General features: G+C 40.4%; 1 protein-coding gene across 2 annotated transcripts in view; it reads right to left on the reverse strand.

Annotated features, from left to right (window-relative positions):
* Nucleotides 1–17,804: 17,804 nt before the first annotated feature.
* PDSS2 (decaprenyl diphosphate synthase subunit 2) overlaps nucleotides 17,805–20,421 on the reverse strand; it is a 233,325-nt gene continuing 230,708 nt past the window's right edge. The window contains exon 8 of one of the 2 annotated variants that reach the window (XM_045806956.2): nucleotides 17,805–18,650. In XM_045806956.2, coding sequence (XP_045662912.1) covers nucleotides 18,492–18,650 — 159 coding nt within the window. In that variant the 3' untranslated portion in view covers nucleotides 17,805–18,491. The remainder of the gene's footprint in view (nucleotides 18,651–20,421) is intronic. The other variant, XM_045806957.2, reaches the window with a different exon arrangement.

Consider the following 20,421-nt stretch of genomic DNA (forward strand, 5'->3'; position numbering starts at 1 on the left):
CAAGAGATCATCCACAAAAGGCAACTATAAATTTAAATTTTCATAGCATTCATATAATAGGGTTAATATTTTCCAGATGAAAATCTCGCCTTTTGCAGGTCTTCCCTTATTTTTCCTGCTTGAATTTCAATTAGTCTCAACCTAATAAAGGCTTTTTATAGCCAACCGGAAACACTTGCAGTAATCAAAGGCTTTAAAATTAAAAAAAATATGGTGCTACGTTGTGGGCATTCAGGGGATAAGCACAGTAAAACCCCATAATAATGCACTCATCAAAAATACAGTTTTAGATGTAATGCAGAATTGGCAACTGGCTCCTGTTCTGGGCCTAGCCCCTGTTTGAGAACAGGACAGGGATGAGAGTCAGGGGTGGGGGTTAAAGTTCTATGCTAGGTGTGGGGATAGGGATCTTGGAGTGGAGACCAAGGTCATGAAGGTGAAGGAAAGGCATGTAAAGGTGTTTCAGAAAAAGAGGTGAAGAGTGAGTCTCTGGTTCTCAGTATTCTCCAAGGTAAATCTCTGAATCTGGCCAACTAATTGGGACATTTCTGGAATCACTGATGCTATCCTGCTGCCTCTGGACTCAGAATTGTCCCCAACAATATTTAAATTGGAGCCAACCAGCACCACCAGGTGGCACCAAATCACAGCTTTGTCCAGCTGAACTTAGATATGGCAGCTGGACTCCCAGAATTCCTCACCAGCTGGCTCCACACTGGTCATTTTGTTGTTAACCTTACAAAAAACTGTGACCTTACATTTCACATTACTGAATACTTTGGCTCTCACTTATCCAATTACAGTAGGGTTTTACTGAATTAACTTACGATAACCAATAATCAAGGCAAGAATTCAGTAGACTACAGACCAAAGGAGACTAAATTAGACATTGTGCTGATTGTTTTACACACATTAGCTGATTTGGTCCCTTCAGCAACCTATGTGGTTTAGGTTAAATAAGATGAAACTACCACTTCTATGGGCTAAAAATTGTTAACTACGGACATCTTCACATAGTTTAATCTGCTAGTTATTATTAAATAATTCCTTGGGTGCTAGGTTCTATATATACCTCACGGCTTTAGCTTATTAACTGAATTTTTCAGAAATTTCAATATATTTATTTTATGTGCTTGATTTATCAATTTCTGAAAGATGTGGCTAAAATCTTTAAACTATAACTTGATTTATCCATTTCCCCCAGATTTTTTAAAGTTGTTTCTTTGTATATTTTGATGTTGTCTTGTTAGGTGCATACATGTTTTTGATGGTTATAGCTTCTTACTCTATTCCTTTAATCAGCATATAATGTCCTGCTTTGTCCCTTATATTTTTTTGCCCTATATTCTATATTGTTAGCTATTACGATTCTTCCCCTTTTTTCTTTTGGTTCATAATTTTTTTCCAGCTTTTATTTTTAAACTTTTTGTGTCTTTTAAGTTTCTCTTTTAGATAACTTATTATTGGATCTTACTTTTTAACCCAATCAGAATTTTTTTTAAGATTTATTTATTCATTTATTTGAGAGAGAAGGAGAGAGAGCATGCCAGCACAAGCGGGGGCGGGGGAGGCGGGAAGGGGCAGAAGATGAAGGAGAAAGAATCCTCAAGCAGACTCCTTGCTGAGTGCACAGCCTGACATGGGGCTCGATCCCAGGACCCCGAGATCATGACCTGAGCCAAAATCAAGAGCTGGAGGCCTGATTGAGCCACTCAGGCACCCCCTGAGTCTGTTTTTTAAATTAGTCTATTTAATTTTTTCAAAAATTTTAATTCTAGCATAGTTAACATACAGTGTTTGGTCAATTTAATTAATGTATATTTATTATAATTCATTCTAATATAAGTACTTATTTCTGCCATTTTATTCTACATTTTTCATTTACTACACATTATACTCCCCCCCCCCTTTTTTTAGATGGGGGGAGAGGCAGAGAGGGAGGGAGAGAGAGAAAATCTTAAGTAGGCTCCATGCCCATCACAGAGTTCAATATGGGGCTTGATCTCACCCTGAGATCATGACCTGAGCTGAAATCAAGGGTTGAATGCTTAACTGACTGAGCCACCCAGGCATCCCTCTCTCTGTATTGTTTTTGAATTAAGGTATAAATACTTCAATATGATTAGTTTCAGGTGTACAACATAATGATTAGATTTTTTAAAAAAGATTTTATTTTTAAGTAATCTCTACATTCAACGTGGGGCTTGAACTCACAACCCTGAGGTCAAGAGTTGCATGCTCTTCCAACTGAGCCAGCCAGGCGCCCTGTGATTAAATATTTGTACATACAGTTGATCCCTGAACAATGTTGGGGTAAGGGGCACTACCCACCACAGACGAAAATCCACATATAACTTTTGACTCCCCCCAAACTTAACTATTAATAGCCTACTGTTGCCTGGAAGCCTTACTGAGAACATAAACAACTGATTAACACATATGGTATATGTATTATATACCGTATCCTTACAATAAAGTAAGTTAGAGAAAAGAAAGTCATAATGAAAATACATTACAAATACTGTATTTTTGGGGAAAAAATCTGCATGTAAGTGGACCCACACAGTTCAAAGTTGCATTGTTCAAGGGACAACTGTATTACGAGATGATTGCCACAGTAAGTTTAGTTGACATCCATTACCAGCACATAGCTACAAAGTTTTTTTTTCTTGTGATGAGACCTTCTAAGATTTTCTTTTAGCAATTTCCAAATATGCAATACGGTATCATTCACCACAGTCACCATGCTGTACATTACATCTCCATATTTGTTTTATAGCTGAGGGAGGTCACGCGGTACTTGTTTTTCTCCATAGATGTTTATTGTTCTGGCTTAAACGTTGAGCATTTCAATCTGCCCAGAACCTGCCTTACTGTGAAGCTCACGTTCTTGTTGCTGCACCACAGCAAGAATTAGAACATCAATGGAGCCTTAGAAATTTGTCATCTACCCGCACTGGATCCAAAATGGGACTGGACGTGCAAATTACTTGGAAGCTTTGGAGAAGTGTTATTCCGGCACCTCAGCTGCAGAGATTCTGGCTCAGTACATCCGGGGAAAGCCCTGATGCGAACACAAGCCCCTGATTTTGATGCAGATGGTTCACATGCCACATTATGGGAATATAGGTACCATCTAGCCCCATAACTTCCCAAATGATAAGCCTTATGCTTGTCTTTGAACTTTAAATATTGCTTTTTAAAGATACACCCCTGGGGGGAGGGGAAGATACACCCCTGGAAAAAAAAATAAAGATACGCACCTGGGTAGGCTCTAATCATCTCTATCTAAACTCCTTTCACCTTAGATTGTCCTATATGCCTAATAAAGTCTCTAAACCTACTTTGTTTCTTTTAAAGTTTTTATTTAAATTCCAGTATAGTTAACACACAGTATAATACTGGTTTTAGGTGTAAAATACAGTGATTCAACACTTCCATACATCACCCTGTGCTTATCATCCGTGCACTCCTTAATCCCCATCACCTATTTAACCCATTCCCCACTCACCTCCCCTCTGGTAACCATGTTTATTCTCTATAATTAAGAGTCTATTTCTAGGGGGGCCTGGTGGCTCAGTCGGCTAACCGTTTGCCTTTCGCTCTGGTCATGATCCTGGGGTCCTGGGATCGAGCCCAACATCGGGCTCCCTGCTCGGTGGAGAGTCTGCTTCTCTCTCTCCCTCTTCCTCTCTCCCTGACCCCCAGCTCTTGCTCTCTTATGTGCTCTCTCTCTCTCTCTCTCTCTCAAATAAATAAAATCTTAAAAAAAAAAAAGTCTTTTTCTTGATTTATTTTCTCTCTTTGCTCGTTTGTTTCTTAAAATCCACATATGAGGGAAATCATATGGTATTTGTCTTTGACTTATTTTGCTTAGCATAATACTCTCTAGTTGCATGCATGTTGTTGCAAATGACAAGATTTCATTCTTTTTTATGGCTGAATAATATTCCATTGTATATATACACTACATCTTCTTTATCCATTATCAATTGATGGATACTTGGGCTGTTTCCATAATATGGTTATTGTAGATAATGCTGCTATAAACACAGGGGTGCATGTATCCCTTCGAATTAGTATTTTTGTATACTCTGGGTAAATCCCCAGTAGTGCAATTGCTGGATTGTAGGGTAGCTCTATTTTTAACTTTTTGTGGAAACTCTATACTGTCTTCCAGAGTGGCTGCAGCAGCTTGCGTTCGTTCCCACCAACAGTGCAAGAGGGTTCTGTTTTCTCCCCATCCTCACCAACACATGTTGTTTCTTGTGTTGTTGATTTTAGCCATTCTGACAGCTGTGAGGTGGTGGTATTTCATTGTAGTTTTGATTTGCATTTCCCTGATGATAAGTGATGTGTTTAACATCTTTTCATGTGTCTGTTGGCCATCTGTATGTCTTCTTTGTCTAGACCTACTTTCATAATCTATATTCTTCTAATTAGAATTTGCAGTCCACTGCTCCTCTACTATCTCTCTATTTGACTTGCTTATGTCATCATAAAAACACAATTCCTTTACTGACCATTTATTGACAGTCAACCTCTGTAATGGGTGCAGTGATAGGGCATTTGGGCACTCAGCTATTTTACGAGGAAGCCTGACTGTCTTCATTTCTCTAAGAAAGCAAGAAGAAACCTGGGGAATTTGCCTGATACCATCCTATGGAGAAGCTAGTATTTGAATGCAGATCCTGTACTCTATTTGTTAGATCCCACTGCCTTCAGAGAGAATCTGATCCTAAGAAGCTCACATGACAGTGGGGAAGAAACAAAGAATTTCACTCTCTGGTCATCTTTGCAGCAAAGACAGTGTTTTGCACATAGTAACACTTAATGAACATCAGTGAAAAGAAAGCATAAATTTATCCTGGTTTCTTCTTTCTCTATTCATGATTTCCAAGTCAGGGGACTCACAATCTGGTAAAATAAAAAAGCAGCAAAGAGGATTGTTTGGGAAAACACAAATTTGGAGACAAAACAGAAAGAAGAGCTTATGTGACACAGTGAGCTTCTTGGTCTGAACAGCGACTGTTGCAGGTGATCAAAGCGACGGGTCCCGTTATGTGAAAATGTCCATTACAAACTGGGGTACTTTGACTTTGCACTCTTTAAATTTCATTTTTCTGATTAATTCAATACAACTTTTGAGCAATACAAGAATGTAAAATGTAATATTAGACCACTTTCTACTTCCTGTAGTCAGTTTTATAATGCTGATGTTAAACATAATAGAGCAAGCAACTATATGTAATTGTAGAAATTACTGCTAGGAATTTGCATATGAAACACACACCTTTTACTGCCTCTAGTTGGCATTGTTAACTAGGTTATAAATAGTACAGCTGACACACTGCAAACAGAAAGCGCTTTTTGATGGGCACATGCTATGAATGGAAGAAGTGTTCAAACACAATGTTTAAGTTGGAAAGCTTTCATTAGAACTAGCCAAGGGGGGGGGAAATGGTTTATTTCCTAATCATACCCTTGCTTAAGAATCCAATCATATAGAAAGATTTATGATAAAGCTTTCTAAAAACAGATATTTATGCTACTATTTGGGTAAACAAGTGATACATGCAGTCTATAAACATATTTTAATAGTGTTGATAGCACTTTTAAGACAATTGAGCTGTTCCCTTTGGATTAAATAGTCTCTTAGTGAGTATATATGGAGAGGCAAAGGAAGTGACAGGACTAAGATACGAGACTGGAGAGGCATTTATACCACTTGTGAAGATAAAGCACACAATAGGGCATTTTGCTGGAATCATCTACTAGAATTTGAAATTCTAAAAACCATTTGAAAAGCTTTAACTTTCGAGACAGAACAAAAAGATGCCATTCACTTTGACGATAAAAACTAAATTAACAGGACAGTATTTTTGCTGATGTTTTATATTGCTTAAGGGCAAACATTCCACAGATACTATGAGGGCTGTTCCAATCCTTACAAGGTGTAGGTACAAAGACTAGTGATGACTTTTGTAAATGACAAATATAACATTGGCAGACATTATATTTTTATGGACTGTAATAATTTGGTTTTCAAAAGTTTTGTTTTGTTTTGTTATGGCTGTAAAGCAAGTGTGACAGAACTCTGATGTTGAGCTACTCATTCAGATGACAGGAAAGGTGAGGGGGCTAGGGACAAAGTTTTCTTCCTACACATTTGTTTTTAGGCATCTATATTTGCCTTAGTGCCTTGATACCATGGTGATAGCTTAGCAACAGCTCGATACAAAGTAATCTGTCATGCGAGCTTCTGATCATAAAAAGTTGGTAGGTAGAGTACTAGGAAGAGAAATAGAAACGTTTAGGTGTTTAAGAGTTTAGTCAAAAAGAGATTTGTTCTCTCTACTACCCGCTCTTGTCTATCTCTTCATTATATACAAAGAGATGAGAATCTTAAAAAAAAAAAAAAATCCCAAACAACCCCCAGTGTTATTATTGGTAAGGCAAAATTTAAACTTTTAAAAAATTCTATAGAGGGGTCGCAATCCCTCTCTCTCTCCTTAAATTTCATTTATTTTTTTTTGAAGATTTTAAAAATTCACTTGAGAGAGAGAGAGAGAGCACAGAGGGAAAGGGAGAAGCAGACTCAATGAGCAGGGAGCCTGATGTGGGGCTAGATCCCAGGACACTTAACCGACTGAGCCAAAGGCAGATGCTTAACCGACGGAGCCACCCAGCTGCCCCCCCCCTTTTAAAGGTTTTATTTATTCATTTTACAGAGAGAGAGGGAGAGCACAAGAGAGCACAAGCAGGGGGAGCAGCAGAGGGAGAGGGAGAAGCAGGTTCCCCGCTGAGCAGGGAGCCCTGGGACTCAATCCCAGGACCCTGAGATCCCAGGAAACTGAGATCGTGACATGAGCCAAAGTCAGATGCTCAACCAACCGAGCCACCCAGCTGCCCCTAAACCCTTCTTATATAGGGAACAAAAGAACACATTTCAACCTTTGTTAAATAGGAACTAATGACCACAATAGTGCACGTAAAGTGTTTTGTAAAGATACTTCAAAAGGAGTTTTTCATACTAACATCCAATTTCTTTCTGTTGATGGCTATTAGGAAGACAAAGTTACATAAAATATAAATACTTTGGGGCCAGCAGACTTGAATGACCTGATATATCACATGATACCTTTCATTGTCTTTATCATGACAGTTTGTTTATTTATTTACTTATTTTTTTAAAGATTTTGTCTGTCAGAGAGGGAGAGAGCACAAGCAGGGAGAGCAGCAGGCAGAGCAGAGGGAGAAGCAGGCTCCCAGCCGAGCAAGGAGCCTAATGTGGGACTCAATCTCAGGACCCTGGGATCAAGACCCGAGCTGAAGGCAGACACTTAACAGACTGAGCCACCTGGACGTCCTCATCATGACAGTTTATACGTAAAGCAGAGAAAATAAAATCATCTGAAAGAAAGAACATAACACTTGGAAAGCCAAGAGTAAATAAAATCACCTTGAGTTTTAGGGCTATTGATTTTATTTCAAACACCTCCAAATGGTAAAATATGAAGTAATAGTTGTTAGCTAGTTAAATGGAGATGGCAAATGGACTTGCACTTGTGTGCTGGTTCTGATATCTAAATAGTGGCTGCTTGGTGTGCTGTGTTAGGGATTCTGGGGTTCTGTAGGAAAAAGGGCTGTGAATAATGAGTGAACACCTATCAGAGTGGGAGGGAGACTAGATGGTAAAAGACTCGCTAAGTGGAATGTGGGGTGTGGAAGGGAAGGAGGGTGAGCCCAAAACACCCAATACAAACTACATTTATTTTAAGTCTTACATTTTATTTATTTAGGTATTTAAAGTAAGCTCTATGCCCAACTTGGGGCTTGAACTCATGACTCTGAGATCAAGAGTCGTATGTTCTACCAACTGAGGTGGCCAGGTGCCCCTTAAGTCTTACATTTTATATTGAAATAAATGCAAAGCTTACATTTAATTCCATAATATATATATTTTGTATGCTATAAAAGTTTAAAAAATCATTTGTAGTTAAATTACCTAACTTTAACTTTGTGGGGAAAAAAAATATGTTCTTAGATAATGTGCATGTTCATTCTGTGGTTTCCCACAGCACCTGGCAGGCTGTGGGTATCCTTGGGAGTCTCTGAACCCCGTTTAGTGGACTCCACACCTAGGAGATTGAGAGAAACAAAAATGTTTAAATATGTCTATGATAATGTGAGATTCAGAGAAGGTAAGTAACCTGCTTGTCAATGGCAGAGCTGGGATCTGAAGACTCTAAAGGCCAATTTCTTAACAAAGATTCCATCTTCCTCCAAAGATAAGTACCTGGGATTCAGGGTTTGGTACTAAATTACTGATCTGGGGGAAAAAAAAACAACAACAAAACTCTGGCGGCCATAGAAGACCATATAGTTAGTAACCAGTAAACTGGCAATTTCACTATTGCTTTAAAAAAGAAAAGCATGGTTTCTGTTTGGGGTAATGGAAAAGCTGTGGAATTAGACAGTGGTGATGGTTGCACAACAGTGTGACTATAATTAATGTCACTTAATCGTACACTTAAAATGACTAGAATGGTACATGTTATGCTTATGTATATATATATGTGTATATATATATATATATATACATATAATTAAAAATAAGGAAAAGAAAATCATGACTCATGGATTGGAAGATTAATATTGCTATGATGGCAATTATCCAAAAATATATCTATATATTTACTACAATCCCTATCAAAATACCAGCAGGCTCTTTTGTAGAAATTGACAAGCTGCTCCTAAAATTTTTTATGGAAATGCCAGAGTGGTCAAAACAACTTTGAAAAAGAATTACAAGTATAAATGGGGAAATCTGAATAACATTCTTGGACTGTAACAATGTCATTATCTTAGTTGTGGTACTGTATTACAGTTTTATAAGATGTAACCATTGGGGGAAACTATAAAGGGTACCTGGGATCACTCTGTGTTATTTCTTATAACTACTTGTGAATCTACAATTATCTTAAAGTAAAAAGTTTAATGAGGGACACCAGGGTGGCTCAGTCTGTTAGGTGGCTGACTCTTGATTTTGGCTCAGGTCGTGATCGCAGGGTCATGAGATCAAGCCCATGTCTGGGCTCCGTGCTCAGCATGGAATCTGCTTCAGATTCTCTCTCCCTCTGTCCCTTACCCCACTTGGATGCTCTCTATCTCTCTAAATAAACAAATAAAATCTTTATTAAAAAGAAGTTTAATGAAAAAAAAGTTGGAGGACTTACACTTCCCAATTTTATTTTATTTTTAAAAAAGATTTATTTATTTATTTGACAGAAATCGAGAGCAAGCACAAGCAGGGGAGTGGCAGGAGAGGGAGCAACAGGCTCCCCACTGAGTAGGGAGTCCAATGCAGGGCTTGATTCCAGGATTCGGAGATCATGATCTGACCCAAAGGCAGACACTTAACCAACTGAGCCACCCAGGTGCCCCCACACTTCCCAATTTTAAAACTTCATATAAAGCTATAGTAATCTAGACAGTGTGATACTGCCTTAAGGAAAGACATAGAGATCAATGGAACAGAATTGAGAGTCCAGAAACAAACCCTTACATTCATGGTCAATTGATTTTCTACAAAGTTGCCAAGGCAATTCAAAGGGGGAAGAATAGTCTTTTCAACAAAATGCTTCTCTAGAACAACTGGATATCCACATACAAACAAATTTAATTTAATTCAGTGGTTTTCAATGCAGGTAATTTGGGCTTCCCAAAGGAAGAGCACATTTGGCAACGTCTGGAGACAATTCTGGTTGTCACAACTGGGGGCAGAGGTGCTACTGACATTACCTGCATAGAAGCCAGAGATGCTGCTAAAGATGCAACAAGGCCCAGGGCAGCCCAGTGCGTCAGCAGTGCTGAGGCTGAGGAACCCTGATTTACCTCACACCATACACAGAAAGTAACTGAAGATTAACCATAGACCCAAGCTCAAGAGATAAAACTCTAAAACGTTTAGAAAAGAACACTGGAAACAATCTTTGTGATTTGGGATTAGGCGATGATTCCTTAGATATGACCCCAAAAGCATGATCTATAAAAAAAAGTTGGTAAATTGGATTTATCAAAATTAAAGACTTCTGTGCTTCAAAGACACCATTATGGAGGCACCTGGGTGGCTCAGTCAGTTAAGCATCTGCTTTTGGCTCAGGTCATGATCCCCAGGTCCCGGGACAGAGCCCTGAATCAGGTTCTCTGCTCGGCAGGGAGTCTGCTTCTCCTTATCCCCCATTCCCCTCTCATGCCTACTCCTGAAATAAATAAAATTAAAAAAAAAAACCACACCACTATGAACATGAAATCAAGTCATAGACTGGGAGTAAATATTTGCACATGATATATTTGATGAAGAACTTATTTACAGAATATACCAAGAATGCTTATAACTTGGGGAGCCTGGGTGAGCATCTGACTCTTCATTTTGGCTCAGGTCATGTTTTCACAGTTGTGGGATTGAGCCCCACACCAGACTCCATACTCAGTGGGGAGTCTGCTTGAAGATCCTCTCCCTTTACCCCTCCCCCTGCTGCACACACGCTCTCTCTCTAAAATAAATAAATCTTTTAAAAAATGCTTATAATTCAATCACAAGACAATAACCCAATTAAGAAATGGGCAAAATGTTTGAACAGACATTTCACCAAAGAAGAAATATAAACAGCTAATATGCTCATGAGACAACGCTTAACATCGTTAGTCATTAGGGAAATGCAAATAAAATTCACGATGAGATATTAGCTCATTTCTACTAGAACAGCTATCATAAAAAATGAGACTACCAAGGGTTGGTAAAGATGTGAAGAGATTGCAATCTACATGTGTTGCTGGTAGAAATGTAAAATGATACAACTACTTGGGAAATACCTTGGCAATTTCTAAAATGTTAAACATAAATTTACCATAAATTTTACTCTTGGGAATCTACTTAAGAGAAATGAAAACATGTCCACACAAAGACTTGTTCTTGAATATTCATAGCAGCATTATTCATAATAGGTAAAATGCAGAAACAACCCAAATGCCAATCAACTGGTAAACAGATAAACAAATGTGGCATATCCCTATAACAGAGCACTATTTAGCAATACAAAGGAATAATGATTAATGCTACAACATGAATAAACCTCAAAAACATGCTGATGATGGAAACCAGATGTAAAAAAGTATAATTCCATTTACATATGTCCAGAAAAGGCAAATTTATAGACAGAGAGTAGATTAGTGGCTGCCAAAGGGTTGACTACAAATGGGCACGAGGGATCTTTAACACTGAATTGTGGTGATGTGTTCACAACTTTGTAAATGTACTAAAAATCATTTAATTGTATAATTAAACTAGGTGAATTTTATGGTATGTAAATTATACTTCAATTAAGCTGCTTTTAAAAAAGAATGCAATTAAAACAGTTCTAATCTTCAAAAAAAGGAAGGAAAGAAGGATAAAAGAGAAGCATAAACAGGCAGCAATTAGAAAGTTCACAAAAAACTGATCATATTCTACATACACAAGTTTAGGTTACTATGCAATTCATGATATAATTATGGTGGGGAAATCACCAAAATGCCTAGAAAGTGAGAAATAATGCAAATAGTAAAATTAAGAAGGAAAGGTTGCAAGTGTAGCTTGATTCTTTGAGAATGATGTTTTCTAGGCTTAAATAAAAAAAGACCCAAATGAAATAAGATAATGACAAAACACAATAAGCTCATACTGTTACAGCACGAATGATCTGATTCAGATAAAGATTATTTTGTTTCTCTTTGAACAAACCCGAGAAGTTTCCTTCTCCCAAGTCTTCTGTAGGGGAAAGAAATTTTTTCCTTATTCCCTTCTAGGTTCTTTGGCTGGCCTAATCATTAATTGGCATAAGACAGATTAACAGGAGAAAAGCAAATTTAATTTCATATGTACAGGAGCCCATAAAAATAGGAAACTCAAATAATAACCAAAGCAAGCAACTTTTATACCTTTTAGACAAAGAAACAATAAATTTGTGAAGAACTGACAAGACAAAGAGGTTTGGGCTTGGGGGTAGTTAGTGAAGAAGTAACAAGGTTTGTTTATATAGCCTTCTCAGCCCTAAATTGCTATCTCTTGTGATGAGGATGTCTCTCTTCCTCCTGGTACAGGAAGGGTACATTTTACATGGGAGATTTATCTCCTGTTTTCAGGACAAAGGAGGGTCAGAGGGTTCTTCTTGCACTGGCTATTTCTCAAGTGCCTTTTTTTAAGATTGTATTTTTAAGTAATCTCTATACTCAACATGGGGCTTGAACTCAAAACCCCAAGATCAAGAGCTGCATGCTCTTCTGACTGAGCCAGCCAGGTGCCCCTCAAGTACCTTTAATTAAAAATAACCAATATGCCAAAGTGGCACATTTTTGAGTAGCCTATTTATTCCCCTTCACTTGGAAGAAGCAAAGATGGCTTCTCATCTCCTACAAGATCGTTTCTCTGTGGTCTTTGCCAAGAGCAGAAGGTATGACTATTGACTGAGGCCCTTTCCCTCCCTAGATTGTGAACTTCAGTGGGAAGGAAGACATCATCATTTTGCAGGAATGTGAACCACCAACTGAAAAAAATTAACCATTCAAATTGCAGAATTTTAAAGGAATTTGTTCCATAGTTTTAACCTGCTACTATGGAGAAGCCACAGAGGCATTATTTTTCCAAGTTCAAAAACTTTCTTTGTAGCAGGTTAGGAAGTTTTCTTTTTCTTTTAAGATTTCTTTTCTTTTTTTTTTTTTAAGATTTTATTTATTTATCTGAGAGCGTGAACATGAGAGAGAGCAAGAATGAGGGTGAGGAGGGGCAGAGAGAGGAGGAGAAGCAGACTCCCCATGGAGCAGGGAGCCCCATACAGGGCCCAATCCCAGGACCCCGGGATCAGGGCCTGAGCCGAAGGCAGACACCCAACCGACTGAGCCACCCAGCTGCCTCAGATTAGCAGGTTTTCTTATGGAGTATTTACCATACACCTATTTATACTGGAGAAACCAACCAGGAATAGAAATTCAACTGCCTTTAGAATTTAAGTTACTTATTAACAATGGTTATGAAAACTGCGACATCATTGAAAAATGTTTATGTTATGTGAAAACAGCAGGGCCCAAAGTTGAATTTATACTATAATTAGAACCATGCAAAAAAAAAAAAAAAGATATGCATGATAGAAAAGACTGAAAGAAATAGAAATGAAATGGTGAGATGATTATGTTATCATGGTGAGATTGTAAATGATACATTTTTTTCTGTTTTCCAAAAAATTTTTTAAAGTGGTTATTTAGGGGTGCCTGGGTGGCTCAGTTGTTAAGCGTCTGCCTTCGGCTCAGGGCATGATCCCAGGGTTCTGGGATCCAGCCCCACATCGGGCTCCCTGCTCTGCTGGGAGCCTGCTTCTTCCTCTTCCACTCTCCCTGCTGGTGTTCCCTCTCTTGCTGGCTGGCTGTCTCTCTGTCAAATAAATAAATAAAATCTTTAAAAAAAAATAAAATAAAGTGGTTATTTACTTAAATGTGTTTAAGCCCCACATTGTGCACAGAGGTTGCTTAAAAAAAATTTTTTTTTAGGGGTACCTGGGTAGCTCAGTCTGCTAAGCAGCTGCCTTTAGCTTGGGTCATGATCCTGGGGTCCTACGATCAAGCCCTGCATCAAGCTCCTTGCACAGCTGGGAGCCTGCTTCTCCCTCTCCCTCTGCCTGCTGCTCCCTCTGCTTGTCCGCTCTCTGTCAAATAAATAAAATCTTTAAAAAAATATATTTTTAATGTGTTCAAACAGTGAAATTTAAGCTACCCCAACAGTCAAGGCAGGGGTGAGCCCATTGTTTGCTCCTGGAATGCAGTGATGGCTACACCGTCAGTCCTGGGAATGAGCAGAGCAAGTCAAGAGAAAGCTGACACAGCTTTTCCAGGAAGACAGTCAGTGGCTACAAAAAGAAAGAAAAAGAATAAAAGCCTGAGAAACTTCCTCTTTCTATAGGAAAGAAAGAAATACGAACATTCCTCCACCAGGAGACAGTGAAAACGTAGCACGTCAGAGCCGCATGGGCAGGCGGGGTGAGCTAGAGAAAGAGGTGGGTCCCACCATCAGCTCCGGCCCTTCTGGGCTCTCCCCAGGTGACACTTGGTTTTCAGTCACCTGTAGAAGTATGTTATCTCCTTAATGGAAAGGTAGGACCCATTCTGAAAGAATAACACAGTTAATTTGAGATCAGGACTGAAGGTAGGGAAGAGAAAGAGGCAAATGATTATTTTGTTAGATTGCTTTATGGTTTTAAAAGAAAGTGCAAATAGCTTTATTATTACTAAAACACGATTAACAATAATGGAAACCATTAATAATAATGGAATGACAATTACGTCCTCACAGTTAAATGAATTAAAGAACCAGTCCAATTCATTTCTGCTCTTTTTGTGCTTTAACAAAGGTGTGGCATGTCTTCTCTACTGTGAGAGGCGGTCATTACAGATTATAAAGATAAATCCCGGAGCTTCTATTGGTCAGAAAGGTGATCTTAACCACAGGATTTTAAAGTGGGAAGACAAATTAAGAACTCTAGGAAGGAGCCTGACAACGATTTTCTGAAAAGCAAGATTCGCTTTATCAGTGGAACTTGCTGATTAGCTAGAGTCTTAAAAAAAAAAAGAAAAGGAGAAGTATCCTTTAGCACAGTTTTGTTGATTACACATAATTCCCCCAAACCCGCTTGCTCAAAGAGGGCCATGTTACAGCACCTTGTCAGGCTTTGAAAAAAGATCATCAGGGATTATTCCAACTACTTTGTGGTCACTGGAGTTCAATGTGTTGTAGATACTGGGCCTAAAAATGGTCTCTATCTTTTTGGAGCATTTTGTACTAATGTATATGTCTTTTATCCCAACTTGTTGGTGTCACCCACATCCTGGGGCAAAGCAATACTACTGGCATGGGTAAGACAGAGTCTCAAACATTAGAGAATGAGACCTGGACCAGGCAAACAATGACACTGATAATTTATTTTTCAGTGTGCCTAGATAACCACATTATGTGAGCAAGAAAACATGAAGAGGATTTACTGTTATCAAGTAAAACTTACAAGAAAGTTTAATGATAGTCATAAACTGTATCTTCTTTCAAAGTAATCGTGAATGGCAAACAGCTATCTAATCCATATCTCATTGATATTGTTTTTTTATGCCAGGAAACAGGTGTTCTAAGTTGGGGAATTTAAAAGCAGAAAACTTAGTAGGGCAAGAAACTGCTTTTTTTGTCTGGGGAAATAGAATATAAATGTTTAGAAAAGAATGTCTCCAGGGGTGCGACTAAGAGATGTGTCAGGTATGAAGGAGGACAGAGAGGAGTGGAAGGACCTGCACAGAGGTGGGTCAAGGGTGCTGAGGGAGAGGGGCGGCTGCGTTAGCGACCTGGAATGCCCCGTTGAAGTTTGCGTGCGGGGACAGAGCTTGCCAACTTCACAGAAAGGCCACCGTCTGTCAGAAGGTCATCTCAGCGCTGTGCGGCGAGAGACCAGATAGATCTGTTCCACAAGCATTCTTGGAGTGTCTACAGCACTGGCGCTGGTCCAGGTGGTGGGGACTGGTAGTGAATGACCAGTTGCGAGGGTTAAAGAGTCAGCAGACTCTAAGAAGGTGTGTTGGTGAAGCTGAGAAGAACAAAAGTGGAGGTAGAAGGATATACAGCGTGAAGGGGGGAAGTTCATTTTGGGGATCGGGAGGATTGGACACAGTTAGCCAGCAGAGGAGACACTGAAGACTCAGGAATTTCGAGGGGGGGGCTGGAAGGAGATAGGAGGCTACAGGCTTGAGATCTTTGAAAGGAAGAAAGAGAAGCACAGGATGAGAGAACGAGATGCCACGTGATGGGGAGGTGGGGAGGGAGGGCAGGCCAGGCAGTCGGAGGCGGTGCCCTAGGCCTGCTTCTGCACCTGTAAAGGGGTGGGGCTGGAAGAAGAGAGCCGGCACTCAGTGCAGCTGGCACATACCCGACAAAGACAAGACTGACAGGGAGGAGAGTGTGGCTGGTTTCAGGAGCCTGAAGTGAATGAGGTTTGGAGGAACCAACTTACAAGATGAGGGGACCAGGTAGAGGGGAGCAGCACAATGGCTAATGAAGGAATTCTTCCCTTTAGCAAGACAATGGGGATGGGGGGCGATGGCGAGGGGGTGGAGGGGACATTATGAGGCCAGAGTCTTACCTAGTCAGCAGTGATGTCCCTGGCCGCACCCAGGTGGTACGCCAAGAGGTGTGACTAGGCGTGTCTTGGTGGCCCAAATTTCTCCCTAAATTATCTGAAATTATAAGGACATAAGAGTTAACAAACATACCCCTAAAGAAGGGGCGTGAAGAAAGACTCTATTTAAAGCTGGAGAGTGAACTGGCCAGTGTGTTAGGTTTAATGAAAGCCTGCAGGGAGGCTGGCAAGTGAGAACTCTGCTGAGCGGGAAGGCAGAGGCAGAGCTCCCCCAACACGGAGGGCGGGACCCCTGAGCCAGGGCAGGAAAGGTCCCGGAGAAAGCAAAAGGGCAGGTGCTGAAACAGAGGAGTCCAGGATTACCTGCCTTACAAAAGAGAGCTCGGAATATTATAGGCCCTAAGCTGCGAGGCGGTGTAGGAGGAAATTTGCCATTGAGTTTTATGGACTCCTTTGTAGCCTCTCTCTGGGTCTCACCTTTCCTCCTCCCTGAACCTCACAGAGCATCTTTGTTATCCAGGGTCAGAAGTGGCAGACTTTGAGAAAATAAAACAAAGCCGGAAGGGACTTCATACATTCTCTCATTTATTTAACAGATGAGGAAGTCGAGGCTCAGAGGGAAGTGACTTGCTCAAGGTCACACAGCCAACCAGCTGCTAAAGCAGAATTACAAGCCCGGGGATCCTGCTTGTACACCCGACCATCTGCTTCAGAAAACCTACAGTTCTGGGTAAGTTCCCGCCCATCTAGAGAACACAAAGCACAACTCTTCCTTCCCACGAAGTTAATGATTAAAACCTAGTCTGATCTCCAGCATCTAACCAGAGTTACTAATTAAGCCAATTTCTTTGAGAAAAGACCATTTCAATCAAAAAATGTTCTCTTAAGCTAAATCTATAGGCCTTCAAATTGTAGTAGCATAAACTGTACAATTATAATATTTTAAGTAAATTAAAAATATTTCTTAATATAATACCTTAACCCGTGCAGCTCACATTTTCTCTTCATTGCATGCCACATGCTGCGTCCTGATAAAATGGTTTCGTAACTTTTGGGGGAAGGAATTTAACTAAAATAACATCACTTAGTGTTTGAGTGAACGAGGTAATAAAATCTGTTTGCCGTGTTCACTGTCTCCAGATAGGGCTGTAATTACACCACAGAAGGAAGAAAGGTAGCTGTGTCTCAATCTAGATCATTTATGTAAACTCAGCCTTCTTGTCAACGGTCTTCTCATATTGCATGCATGCAAACCACAAAAATCATCTCCTATGAACCACACAGAGACAGTGTCTGATTGCAGGCCTGTGAGATTGCTTGTATTCTTTCTGTAACTGGATGTCTGTGGTTCAAGACCAAATTTTGACATTCTGAATTAAAAAAAAAAATCACCAGTTTATTCCCCAGAATAACAGTTATGTATGTGACACTCGTAAAAGCTAAAGGATTCTTTACACCAAAATATGACAAATGAATACATTCTCCTTGAAAGAAAGCATCCTGTTTGGCTTAAAAAAAAGAGTTTGGTTCTTTGAAAGGTGTTTAAAAAAATATTTGGTCTTCTCGAAAGAAAAACAAGCCGTTCCTACTACAACCAAGTTAACATCTGATAAAATTTTAATCTCCTACTTCAAATATTTAGCATTATTTTTTCAGCAACTTTTCCAAAAAAAAATAAATCTTACAAAAACGATGAAGTGCGAAGTATATTCATACTGTACCGATAGACACAGAGACGTAATTGCAAGGACACAAAGCACATTTTTTTCTTAATCATCAAAACTACTGTGATGACAAATTGGTCACTAGTTTTTGATTGGACAGTGCTCCCTGGCTGGCACCGACCGTGTTTCTCCTGACACCTGCAGCTTCCAGCTTGCTCTGCCCTCTCTAGAAGGAAAACCACAGGCCACCGCCCTGGCGCCATCCCTGGCTCGGTCCAATCAATAAGGACTTATTTCCTGTCCATTTGCTGAGGTCACAGGAGCGAATCTCATTAATTATTTCTGCTACTGCAGCCTCAAGTGTGCTGCTGGCGTGACAAGTGAAAACTGCTTGACCTTTTTTTCTTCTAATTTTGTTTGTAGCAGTTCCAAAAAGAAGGCAGGATTCATTTAGCAATGTGATAAAAGGAAGGAAAAAAAATGGATTATGTTTTTAAAGTCATTACCACATTTTGGATATTTCATCACGAAAGCTCTCCTGATCACCTCATTCTTCATTCTCCAGTTTTTTTGCTTTTTGTTTTTTTCAGTGAACGAACAATAGTGTCTTTTTAATTTGGTGTCATGAAAATCTGGTCACAGCAAACACAATGTTTTCTAAAGCAGATCTGGCCTCCGAGGGAGGAAAGCTCTGTAGGGCCTCCAGTGCCTTGTTTCCATGGTAACGACACAGGTCAATAGCTGAAGTCACACCTTTGCCAGCTTTGATTGTTTCTCGCAACTGTTAAGAAACAAATGGACAATAAAAGTCAGTTTTTAAGGTACCACAGTTAAATTGGGGAGGGGAGGTGGAAAACAAAGAAGGGGAGACAATGTGGATTCGCTGTCTCTGCTCTGTTCTTTTGAGGGAAAGAGGACACCATTCCCCAGTGATTCTGAGGCACTAACATTCCCTAAGGCTGCTAGGTGTCTGTGCTCCACAGTAGCACAATAGGCTCCAATCAGCCTAATTACACCTCCTCCCCGACTCCCAGCCCTTGACACCCTGCAACGTGCCCTGCTGGGGCATGGCGGTAATGACTGCGGAGGGCATTTACATCCCTGGCATTTTGAATTCAGCAGCCTGATGGTCTTACGTGAGGAAGGCTTCATTAACATCCTACTTAGTCACTTTTTTTTTTTTTAATGCTGTATGCTGACACAATAGTCCATACGAAAATTCGAGAAAGACACCTAGTTGAGATCCGAACACTACATGTTTAAAACTAAAAGCCTTTTTTTTTTTTTTAAGATTTTATTCATTTATGTGACAGAGAGACAGCCAGCGAGAGAGGGAACACAAGCAGGGGGAGTGGGAGAAGAAGAAGCAGGCTCCCAGCGGAGGAGCCCGATGTGGGACTCGATCCCGGAACGCCGGGATCACACCCTGAGCCTAAGGCTCAACGACTGCGCTACCCAGGCGCCCCTAAAACTAAAAGCCTTTATTCGACTGGGAAGAATGAATCGAAACACACCTTTGTAAAGAATAAAGTAAACTCCTGCCAACAACTGGAGTTTATTTCTAATCCCTCTTTTTGACGACAGGGAAGGACCAGTGAAAGGGTGACACTTCAGAGCTGAAAGAGATTTATAATGATTTGGTCAGTCCACTTCCCCTTCCCCCAATTCCACTTTCTCTTTTTCAGTGAATGCCTTTGCCTAACTCCCTACATCAGAAACCTGGGGGTCCTCCTTCATGCCTCATTTCCAGTCAGACACCATGGCTGTACCAGTGCTGCTCACCCTTGACTGAACTTTCTGGCCCCCGGAGATGGGGTGGGGCCAAGGGACAAGTTCTAGTCCAAGAGTTGTGAGTGATGCACGTCACTTCTGGGCTGCAGCATTTAAACCATCCACGAGTCCCTCCAGAGCTTTCCCCCTGGCGTATGGACCGGCCACATCGGAGAAGCTCCTCATGCTGGATTCCTGAGTGACCATACCGAGTGCCACAGTGCCTCTCCCACCTGCATGCGACACGCAGTATGGGCAAGGAACACATCTTTGTTGTCTGAGGCCATGAGACTGTGAGGTTGTCTGTATCTATCTTGACTGACAGAGTCACTAAGTCCTAGCCGTTCTATCTTTTAGAGCTCTCAGATTTACCCTCCGCTCTTCATTCTCACTGCCGCCACCTCAGTTCAGGCTGTCACCATCCCGTGCCTGGGCTGTTCTATGCAACCACCTCCTAAAGTGCCTTCCCACCACCAGTTCTTTGCCCTGGACTCCAACTGTCATGCCGCCAAGGAGATCTTTATCAAATGCAAATGTGATCTTGTTTAAGACCCTTCACTACCTTCCAATAGCCTTCAGAAAAAAAAAGTCCAAGCTCTTTCACCGGGCATGGAAGTCCTTTCCTGATCTAGCTCTTGCCCAGCCTGTTTTTCTCCTGTTCCCCCAACATCATTATTTAGGGAAACTGCTTGCAGCAATCATCTCCCCTCAGACTGTTCCCATATTTCCCCAAATTCGAACTTCCCAAATTCCACTTGAGTAGAATACGCTCAGCTAGGATG

Source organism: Ursus americanus, chromosome 11 (assembly GCF_024610735.1).
Source record: "Ursus americanus isolate L20-20 chromosome 11, mUrsAme1.1.p, whole genome shotgun sequence".
Lineage (NCBI taxonomy): Eukaryota > Metazoa > Chordata > Mammalia > Carnivora > Ursidae > Ursus > Ursus americanus.